Source organism: Citrus clementina, unplaced genomic scaffold (assembly GCF_000493195.1).
Source record: "Citrus clementina cultivar Clemenules unplaced genomic scaffold, Citrus_clementina_v1.0 scaffold_5, whole genome shotgun sequence".
In the NCBI taxonomy this organism is placed as follows: Eukaryota; Viridiplantae; Streptophyta; class Magnoliopsida; order Sapindales; family Rutaceae; genus Citrus; species Citrus x clementina.
In genome coordinates, this window is record NW_006262201.1 from 32,492,002 (window position 1) to 32,503,871 (window position 11,870).

Sequence of the window (11,870 nt, forward strand, 5' to 3'; positions counted from 1 at the left end):
TCCTTTAAAAAATTAGTAACAATGATAAATGAACTGTTCAATTCTCTATGAAGATTTTATTAAGAATATTTTTAGCTGACTTTGAAACTACCTTTACTTTAAGGTGCTAGATATTTTTACCAGCTGGTGCATATTAAAATGGGTTATTTATGATTCAACAAACATTCATAGCTGTGAATGTTAGAGCTTCATGCTTAAGCATCGTCTTAGAATTAGCAGCCCACAGTCTCCCGTGCTTCGGATCGTTTCTCCAATTGTGGCCTATTCTCTAATGACTCATTTCGTTAGTATAAACCCCAAACTCTCCATTGTCAGGGTCTGTTTTAACAACCCATTCAAACCAGTCCCTAGCCACTTCGATATTCTTGTTCTTCGACATCAAAGCTGCCACAACAACAATAACATTTGTATCGTTGTTTGACATAGAGAAGGCTTTGGAGTAAACAAACTCCAGCTGATCATCAGATACCATACAAACATAGGTAGCCCACAGAACACCACTAGCAAGACACTCTTGTAGTGCCCTCGCCATCAACAAACCAGCCTTATTCTTTTTCCCATTCTCCAAACAACGATCAATCTCAACGGCCCAAAGTTCCGGGTTGCATGGGTTGACCTCTTTAGCATGAGAATACACATTTTGAGCATGCGAGAAACCGTCTATCTTCTCCACCACGTTAGCTAGAGAAATCCAAAGTGGAATGCAGTTCTGACAATTATGAAGAACTTTTTGATAAATTTCTCTTACATCTTCAAAACGAGCAAATCTCTCCTCCAACTGGCCTAACATTAGCCACAACTTAAAAAAAGATGGAAAATGTTTGATTCCTTCAAAAAGCAACTTCTTCTCGTCTGCTGGGTTTGTCTATGTCCTTTCACATATAGTCGATTTGATCCAAACTTGAGTAGAATCAGGATGATTAGTACCAACCATCAGTATTGCCCGACAAAAAAACTCTCTTGCGTGGCCTGAATCTCTCTGAGTTACTTTCTCTGCTAGTTCCAGCAGAATATCCAAACGATTAGGAAAAAGGAGGTAAGCGTCTTCAAGGAATTTGCGCCATTCATAATTTCTTCTTGTATCATAATTGCTTGCAATCAACATTTCCCTAGCACCAAGAAGCCACAAATCCCTGGCTTCAACAGCATAATGTGAAATGCATTTTTGTATGTTTATGCTGAGTTTTGAAATAATTAATTTGTTCATTAAGAGAATGATACGCTTATAATGTGAAAATTAAATTTATCTGTTAATCATAATGAATAGAAATAAATTTGCAGAAGCGGGACAATTAAAAGGGTGAACTGTTTTTCTCAAAATATTCAAGAATTGATTTGATGCCGATAATAGGAAAAGGAAAAACCGTGAAAGTGCCACACAATTTTTTAAGGGAAAAAAATTTGTCCAAATCTTATCTAAAGTTATTTTCCACTTCATTAAATGTAATATTTATGAATTGGATGTTAGAAATTTAGAATATTGTAAAAAGTAATTTTAAAAACTGTGAATATTTAACATCCAATGAATAAATGCCAAATCATTGGATGAATATTTTTGTCGTCATTTCATTCTTGTCGTCAGAGTAAACATACGTAAAGCAAAACCTCTTGTAAACCCAGCACTGAATCCACCCATTACCGTACACAACAAACCTAGCAAAAACCCCTCATATCATTTTGCTTTTTCAACAAAGCATGTGGTTCTTTTGATGCAATGGCAGGTGGACTGGAATGAAAAGATTTGTTAACTAATTCTTGTTATTCTCAAGGATGACTAGGGTGAATCCTGAAGAGTATCTGGAAGCATTGCAGAAAAGCGATTTATTTAGGTCTATTTAGATGAATCGAAAAAATGCAAAGACTTGGATTCCTTATGCAAGGCATGTGAAGAGGGCTGGGGAATTAAATGCTGCCAAAATTGTGATCAAAGAGGGTTGCAAGGTATGCCCAACAGACGAATATGTTTAGGTTGAGGCTGCAGATTTAGAGCTTCTTTCTAATGAGAAGAGAAGAGTGTTGAGGATGGGATTGAAATTTGTTCCTGATTCTTTGGTGTTGTGGGAGGCTCTTTTGAATTTATCAGGAGATAATGATAGTCTTAATGTGTTAAGAGAAGCAGTTTTGAGTTGTCCTCATCATTTGGTGTTTTGGTTATCTTTGGCTGAGAAGGAGCCACTTTATGCTGATGCCCTTCAAGTGCTGGCTAGGGCAACGATGCTTTTCCCCAGTGAGGGAGCTGTTTGGCTAGCAACTGCCAAGTTGGTGAAAAAAAATGATACTAGAAATGCTCTTATTGATTTTTTGATTTATGCTGTTGAGAAATGTCTAGAAGCCAGGGATTTGTGGCTTCTTGGTGCTAAAGAAATGTTGATTACAAACAATTATGATATAAGAAGAAATTATAAATGACGCAAATTCCTTGAAGACGCTTACCTCCTTTTTCTTAATAGTTTGGATATTCTGTTGGAACTAGTAGAGAAAGTAACTCAGAGAGATTCAGGCCGCGCAAGAGAGCTTTTTTGTCAGGCAAGACTAATGGTTGGTACTAGTCATTCTGATTATGTTCAATTTTGGATCAAATCGGCTATATGTAAAAGGATATAGACAAACCCAGCAGATGAGAAGAAGTTGCTTTATGAAGGAATCAAACATTTTCCATTTTTTTTTTCAAGTTGTGGCTAATGTTAGGCCAGTTGAAGGAGAGATTTGCTCGTTTTGAAGATTTAAGAGAAATTTATCAAAAAAGTCTTCATAATTGTCAAAACTGCATTCCGCTTTGGATTTCTCTAGCTAACGTGGTAGAGAAGATAGACGGTTTCTCGCATGCTCAAAATGTGTATTCTCAGGCTAAAGAGGTCAACCCATGCAACTCGGAACTTTAGGCCGTTGAGATTGATCGTTGTTTAGAGAATGGGAAAAAGAATAAGGCATGTTTGTTGATGGCGAGGGCGCTGCAAGATGTTAACATAAATATTTCTTTAATATTGATTTTGATGATAACAAACTTAATTAAAATTGATTTAAAAACTCAAATTATTCTTTCATGTAGTTTTCATATTATAAAGGCTTTATATTCAATAAAAAGTAATTTTATGATTTTTGATAAATTTCTCTTGCATCTTCAAAACGAGCAAATTTGTCCCCCAACTGGCCTAACATTAGCCACAACTTGAAGAAAGATGGAAAATATTTGATTCCTTCATAAAGCAACTTCTTCTCGTTTGCTGGGTTTGTCAATGTATTTTCATATATAATTGATTTCATCCAAACTCGAGCAGAATCAGGATGACTAGTACCAACCATCAGTCTTGCCCGACGAAAAAGCTCTCAGAATCCTTAGATATTAGATTATTTCTCAATTCACTTTGACGAGATTAGACAAACTCGCCATGCGGGTTTCGGGGCATGTCATTTCATTACTCCCATGGATGTAGCTCAACGGGCTTAACCACGTAAAATATTATTTGTTCTTTATTGTTTATGCTTATTTGCTTCTTATTATAATGGTTTTGATACCTATATCACATTTTGTATATGTGCCTACTTGAGTTATACTGTAAGCTCTACTCAACTCCCTGGAAAAGCTTTCTAGGGCTATTCTCGAGTTCGCCAGAGCTCTCGTTGAGCTCTCTTAAGCTCTTCATGTCAACTCTGACGAGCTATACTGATGCTCACCATATTATTCTAAAATTAGAAACTTCAATTTACCTCCCAAATCACCTTAACTCACCTCCTAAATCACCTCAGCTATGCCTCCTGCCTTGAACAATATAAAATCACACATACACCCAAATTTATTATAATCTACCCTCAAACATAAATTTATTTCTTTAGATAGGATTTGACTTGTATTCGGTAACCACTCAATGGTTCAAATCGACTCCTTGCGAAAATCTAGTTAAAACTATATATACATGGATGTGTATCTAGTTAAAACTCTATATACATGGATGTGTGTGCGCGTGCGTGCGTGTGCGCGCGTGCGTGTGCGTGCGTACGCACACGCGTGCGCGCACGCGCGTGTGTGCGTGTGCGTGTGCGTGTGTGTGTGCGCGTGTGTGTGTGCATGTGCGTGTGTGCGTGCACGTGCGTGCGTGCGTGTGCATGCGTGCGTGTGTGCACACGTGTTTGTACGCGCGTGTGTGTGTCCGTGTGCGTGTGCGCGTGTGCGTGTGTGTAATTATTTGTGTGTGTGTGTAAATTATATTAATGGTGAATATTAAAAAATTTAAATCTAGTATATAACAATCCGATTTTCAGTACTAAAAAAATTTAATGAAATATCTGCGAGTAGTAATAACATATTTTAAATATAATTAAATCCACGAGCAAAAATTGAATATTCACCGACTCGTTTCGAAACCCTAGTACTACCAGAATTCGTATTTGTTAAGGATCGTTAGCTAGACCTTATATATTAGAGTCCTTGTACAATCAAACAAAGAATTAATGCCGAGAAAAAGAGGGATGAGGGGCGCCAGAGTAAAGGCAAAGAAGATTAAAAGGCAGTCCTACAGCCACTCATCATGGTCCGATCTTCCTGAAAATATCATACGTTTAATCATGAACCGTCTTTGTTACGCGGATCAGATTCGTTTTCAAGCTGTTTGCAAGAATTGGAGAGACACAGATATTCATGGACTCAGATGTGCTGATAAATTACCATGGATACTTGCCTTTAATTCGTATTCGTGTTTCCTCTATGACCCTTCCGACAAACAGAGTTACTCTATTTCCAATCCGTCCTTCAGGAGATTTTATGGATCCCACGTTCTAGAATCCAAATATGGTTGGGTGCTGTTCCAGGGGCCAACCGTAATGGTTTCCAGTCGTTATCGCCCAGAATTGACTCGGACAAGTATTTCTCTATTTTTCTATTGTCTGTTTACTGATGAAATCATTCGAACACCGTATTTGGAGATTATGAGCGACATAGACCCTTTCACGCTTACCATTGCATCGACATTCTCAACTAATCCAGTTTCCTCCGATTGTGTTATACTCGTAGTGAGGATGTACACGTGAATATAGTGTCAGTTTATGTAGCCTCGAAAAGAAAACATGGAAGACGTTTTGGTTTATGGATGCTGGTAATTCTTATAATAGCTTGATTGACGACATAGAATATTTAGACGGAGTCTTCTACTGTTGTTTCAGTTCACGTGCAATAGGCACCATCGACGTTGCTCAGGAAAAATGGGAAATTCATCCACATCCACTGAATACATTATGTCATGATCGTATACGTCTCAACTTCTTGATTGAGTTTGATGGAGAGCTGCAACGTTTCATGGTAGGTCCTCATTCTTGTGTTTTCAAGCTTGATCGGTCAAAGATGAATTGGTTTCAAGCTGACAACTTGAGTAATAGATCGCTCTTCGTAGAAGATGAAGATTCAGTATCCAATGTGTCAATTATATCTGATCCAATGGAGGGGGAGGAGTTAAGTCATTTGGTTAATACAATATTTCAGTTTGATTACTCGTGCTATTTTGATTGCTTCGGTGTTCGCAAATCCGTGTGTACGACACTCCAAACTCTCAAAGATTTATGATTGCGCCTGGAAGGACAAGCGGATGCAGAAAATTTGGATTCAACCTCCAAAACGACGATGAAAGGATCGGAATTCCGCAAGTCTTTTTTTTTTGGCGGGGGCGTGTGAGGGAAATTGCTTTTAACTCTCATATGAAGAATATGAATACATGATCAGCTGTATGTAAGTTACATTTAGCAAGACCTGTTTTCTTTCTTTTTTTCTTTTCTTTTTGATCCTGACTTGTTGCCATTGTGATAAATTATTTTCTTGATTCTCAATGGTACTAATTCATTAGTATTCCATTTATATTGTTTGTGAATAGGTTCTGGGCGATCTTTTTTTAACCCTTCTAAACAAGATCAATGGATGAAAATTGTGAAGCGACAGTAAATGTACGTTAATCTCAAAATATTTAGATGAGGTAAATATACAGTTTTTTTCTTTGCAGCAATATCGTTATTCACAACTATACTGTGTTAGAGTTGTTTGGGTACATATGTAGTACACTGTATTGTCATCAGGCAATCTCATAATAAATTATGTGAAAGAGGAAAATAATAAAATAATATATTTGGCTAAGTTTTTCAATTGATATAAATTGAAGTTAACATTTAATTTAATCTCACATATTAATTAAAATACATTTTATATATGGTAATATCACATGCAATCCATTCATTCCACCATTTTATGTATGAATACCAACTCGATCGTGTTAAGACACTTTTTTGAAAATCTAGCATTACTTCTCATATATATATATATTAATTCGCTCCTAATCAGTCTTTACTTTCATTTTACCTCAAAATTGCTGACTGTCTCAATTAAAAAAGATAGTATGGATAACAAAGTATTATGAAAATTCTAGTGGTAAGTGTCAATCTCACTTATTATATATACACAACGACATGTAGGAAAAATAAATTTTATTTACACACACGTATGTATGTATCTACATCTCACTTATAAACCAATGCGTTATTTACAGCTGATTATTTCTGGAGTTACAGTTAAATTCTTGGGAAAATTTCTTTCATCACTGTTGAGGAGGTCCAAATTTTCTGCAAGTACCGTTGGTTCTTCCAATCGCAATCATAAATCTTTGGAAGTGATGAGTTGTGCCGTTGCTGTGGATTTTGGAAAGGGGAGGGGCAATTAAAATAAAATGAGTGATCAAACCGAAATACCGTATTTGCCAATAAACTTAAGTACCATCTATGAAGACCGATCTATTACTCGAGTTATCAACTTGAAACCATTGCCTCTTTGGACGATCCAGCCTAAAATCACAATAGCGAGAATGGAATAGTAATCATTATCAAAAGGTCCTTACTTGAAAAGGTGCAGATCTCCATCAATGTCAACCAAGAAGGTGGAATTTCTTGGAACGTAATCTAGTCCGCTCAGAGAATGTGGATGGATTTTCCATTTTGCTTGAGCAACATCGAAGGTGCCTACTGCACACGTACTGAAACAGTATAAGACTTCGTCTAGATATTCTATATCGTAAATCACACCAAAATTATCATCATCATATCATCGGGCATAAATGTTGTCGGTATTTGATATCCAAGACTATATAAGCTGACACAACATTTAGACCTGAACGTCCTCACTAGAAATATAACACAATCCGAAGAAACTGGATGGTTGAGAATGTTGATGCAAAGAGTGTTGTTGCGTCGGCTTCATAGAACAAATTCGGCAGTTCAATGACTTGGTCAGCAAACGGACAATATAAAAATAGCGATATGCATGTGTTGTGTAAATATCTTCGATATTTCCCCGGAACAGTTCCGAACCATATTAATTTATAAAGTAATATCACATCCATATTAGGAATTTTGATTAAATATAGAGTTAATATAATTAAATAATATAGTGATTCTTTCAAACAGTATGATACGACTATGATTTGATCTTGATTGAGTGAATCAATCACTTCATAATCCTTTGGTTGATTGCATGATTAGATCATGATTACACAGTAACTCATCATAGAATACTTTTTGGAGATAATATATTAAGCCAATTTCTCTTTTATTTCTCTTAATATAGTATAAAAAATACAATAATGACTTCTTATCTGAAAGGTGTAAAGAAAGTAATAATGGCTTATGAAACGCATAAAGCATTATCCTAGTACAACAAAAAAAATAAAAAACATAACATATGCATTTAGTTTCATATTACTTAATTATTAATTTATGTGCAATTGGGTCCTATAGAAAAATAAGATTTCTTTTGAAAAATTATTATGTAATAAATTTATCGAATTATTAATTTATCATGTTGCCCAATATCAGGACCAACAAAAACTATTATTTAATCAACGTTATCAATTTATCAAATATTAATTATTTTATTTGAGAAAGCAAGCATGACTCTTCTTATAATTAATTAGAACAAAGCTAGACATTCCAACATCTGAGTTCTAATCTAAGTCCCAACTGACGTTACATTCATCTATTGAATGGTGGTTAGATAATTTTACAAGTTATGAAAATTATCATCTAATAAATGAGTGACACATAGCATTAGAATTCATATTAGAAATCAAATGTTCAGACCACTAATATAGTGAATCAATTATTAATTTTCCATCGTCTTTACTTTCGTTTTTCTCTAAAAATGCTGTTTGTTTCAATTTGTAGCGAAATAAGTTATGACTAAATTTTGTTTTAGAAAATTATTAGTGGTGTTTCCTTGTTTGAGAATGATAATAAATTAAGCATTTAAGAAGATGTTACTTAGATTTCACCTATTAGATCGAGTTGCATCTAACTAAATAAAAAATTCGTTCTAATTTAAACTTTTGCCACAATCTAATAGGTCAAATCTAGAGCTATATACACAGTAATGGATAACGATGTCGTGTTTGTCTAGCTAGTAGCTAGGGAGACACAAAAACCTCACGACGCACGTCGAGAAATTCAACCTTTCAGGAATTTCTGCAATTGGATTGCCAAGGTACTTGTGAGAGAGAACGGTACGTACCTGTAAAACTTAACATGGTTAATTACCATGGCATCAAATTAAAATTTGTCTGGCAAAGGGTTTTGCACGTACCAAATCCGATTTGTTTCTATAGCAAGAACGAATAATTTCTTCCGCTAAAAAGCTTCAAAAACAACCCACAGCGGCAAGCATACACTGGACTTCATTCTGGCCACCCCAAAAGCATGTATCAGGTCTCAGAACCCCACTGTTATCTGGTTCCTTCACCCATAGTTGAAGATTATGAAAAAAAATATGTATTGGTGGTACCATCAAATCCGATTCCATAATATATCAGCTGCTTATAGTCGTAGAAGCCATATTCATCAAGTCCGATTCCAAAATAATCTGCCAAATCCTTACTGTAACACCATGGTGACGGCAACTCTAAAACTTGTCTTCTGAGAGGATTGTATATAGACCTGCTCGGAAGCATAATAAACTAAAATCAGCTCAGTCGATGCACTTGAACATTTCATTTATATCTTCTTCAAATATAAATGAACGATGACTAGGCCGCCATCTGTTAGTAGATGAGGAAGAAGTTGAGGTTCTATACGGCTCGTTTCGAAACATGCATGTTTCCAAAACAAATACTGTCAATTGCTTTGCATCACTTCTTAGAAACCAATCGAAATCGCAATCACGAGGAAAATTCATACTTTGAAGAAGGAAATTAATTGTAAGGACCCTGGGGCTCTAACTGTAGAATTGAAGTACCAAAAAAAATAAAAAATAAAAAAATAAACTGAAACTTGATTTATGTCTTGACGATTAGCATTGACATCATTAAATTTTATAGCAGCTTATACATGGACGACGTTTTGGTTTAAGTATAATGAGGAGGTACATGTTAAAATATCGTGTCAGTTTGTGTACTTGAAGATCAAACATGGAAGACAATTTGGTTTATCGATGCCGGAAATTCTTATAATAACTCGATTGACGACATAGAATATTTAGACGGAGTCTTCTACTGTTGTTTCAGGTCGCGTGCAGTAGGCACCTTCGACGTTGCTAAGGAAAAATGGAAAATACACCCACACCCACTGAGTTCACCACATCATGTTCGCAACTTTCTTGATTGAGTTTGATGGAGAACTGCAAGTTTTAAGGGTAAGTCCTCACTGTTGTGTTCTCAAGCTTGATCGTTCAAAGGTGAATTGGTTTCAAGTTGACAACTTGAGTAATTTATCGCTCTTCATAGAAGATGCAACATCCAATGTGTCAATTATATCTGATCCGATGGAGGAGGAGTCAGGTCATTTGGCAAATACAATATTATGGTTTGACCACTCATGTTGATTTAATTGCCCGTCTTTTGCAAAATCCACATCTAAGCCGCACCCTACTCCCAAATATTTATGATTGTGACTGGAAGGACCAACAGTACTTGTAGAAAATATCGAGTCAGCCTCCTTATCAACGATATATGAAATAAATTTCCCCAACAGTTAAACTATTTTGAGAGTTTTAGAGATAATCTCCTTTAACTGTAATCTCTTGAAATAATCAGTTGAAAATTACGTTTTGTTTTATATTGATTTTTATATTGGCTGTTATATTTAGGAGTGATGCAGGGCAGAAGCGATACTAAATTTCATTCTAGTGTACATTCTTGAAAACTCAAGAATGGGACTCTCACGAAGGAGAAAAATATCTCAATTGAGAAATATTGAATATTATTGATGAGAAACTTGTGTGTGTTACCACAAACTATAAATAACAAGTCTATATACATATTAGTAGCTAACTTAATCCTAATCATTCTTAAATGAGATAAATAATCTCAAATTCTAATTAGACTATAATTGCAAATATGACTTAAATAAGCTTAATAAAACAAGATAAATCCTAATAAAATATTAAATACTAAATTGACCCAAATATTATAATTCACAGTAAATTCTAATTTATTTTATCTAATATGCTTCATACATCAAGGAGAACCAGTAATAGTCTCCAACATCTGGAGGAACAGAACTTTCAGATGATTCTGTATTTAGCTTGTAATAATCAGTTGTAAAAAAAATAGTTAACACCGATTGGCGAATGAAATATTTGTTGTTCACGCATAAAACTAATCTATTTCTACGAATCTACATGTGTATAAAAAACACTTGTTTTTAGGTGAACCTCAACGATATGCGGAAAGTTTATTAATTAAAAAAGAAAAGTTACACTTAATTAAGGGAACATAATGAGATTTATCCCCATGAAAAATATTAAGAATAATCTAATAAAAAATCTCTATAAATAAGTACAAGCTATGCATGCATGCAAAAACAATAAATAAATAACAAATTAAAAATTTGCAAAATCAAACAAAATCTATAATTTGGGACACGAACTACATCTGGGAATAAATCATCCAAAATAGAATTTGGAGCTGAGTCTTGACAAGAATGAAGCCAATATGGTAATTGCAGATTTGACGAAAAGGATTTCAACAATGTTATCTCAACAGCACCATCAACGGAAATCAAATACATATTTCCAATCAATCAAGGATTCCCAGCTTGATTGTACATAACCACCTTCAATCACGCTCCAAGACTTATGTAAATACCATAGCTAGACTAAACTCTTGTGTATAAATATCATTTGTGTTCTTTTGCAAATTACTCAATAAAGATATATACCTCTCAACTTATCAAAAAGTGTTTTATGGTATCAGAGCCCTATGGCTTCAATTTCCCAAATGGTTGAACCTAAATTTTCTCTCCAAACATTCCACCAATGCTCCAACCTAGTCTCTGTCAAACTTACTTCCCAAAACTATCTTGTATGAAAGTCTCAGGTTCTTCCGCTTATACAAAGCCTAGACCTTGAGCATCACATTAATGATGCTGGGACACCATCTAGTCAAGTTATTATTTATGGGAAGGAAGTTAACAATCCAGAGTTTTCTAATTGGAAAAACAATGACAGATTACTCATGACTTGGCTAAGGGGAATGATGACCGAAGATATTTTGAGTCTAATCATAGGCCTTCAAAACACAAGAGATGTTTGGCAGTCCATAGAGGAGCAGATGCTTCCCGCAACCAAAGAGCAAGAGTTCTGGTTAAAGAACAATTTGTATTCACTAAAAAGAGGTTCACTAAAGTTGGAAGATTTCCTGATGAAGTTCAAGGGGATATGCGACAACCTCGCTGCAATTGGAAAACATGTATTTGATGAAGATAAAGTTTTTCAATTGGCTCGTGCCTTGGGACCAAAGTATGCCAACTTGAAGACTGCAATGCTCACCAAACCTCTTTACCCAAGCATGAAGGAGTTTACAATAGCCCTGTATAACCATGAGCAGACAGTGATGGTATCAAAAGAGGAAGAA

The 11,870-nt window shown here is 35.2% G+C and overlaps 1 protein-coding gene across 1 annotated transcript; it reads left to right on the top strand.

Moving 5' to 3' along the window:
- The first annotated feature begins 4,449 nt into the window (after positions 1 to 4,449).
- On the top strand, positions 4,450 to 5,554 carry LOC18042559 (F-box/kelch-repeat protein At1g57790). The gene is made up of 2 exons (XM_024183808.1): positions 4,450 to 5,015; positions 5,107 to 5,554. The coding sequence occupies exons 1-2, from the start codon at positions 4,450 to 4,452 to the stop codon at positions 5,552 to 5,554; spliced, it is 1,014 nt and encodes a 337-aa protein (XP_024039576.1).
- Positions 5,555 to 11,870: the final 6,316 nt, after the last annotated feature.

What these genes read in the sequence shown, in the direction of transcription:
- LOC18042559 (XM_024183808.1), top strand. Translation starts at nt 4,450, where the DNA reads ATGCCGAGAAAAAGAGGGATGAGGGGCGCCAGAGTAAAGGCAAAGAAG. An exon ending in GTTATACTCGTAGTGAGGAT is followed by an intron (nt 5,016 to 5,106) that starts GTACACGTGAAT and finishes TTCTTATAATAG; the next exon opens with CTTGATTGACGACATAGAAT.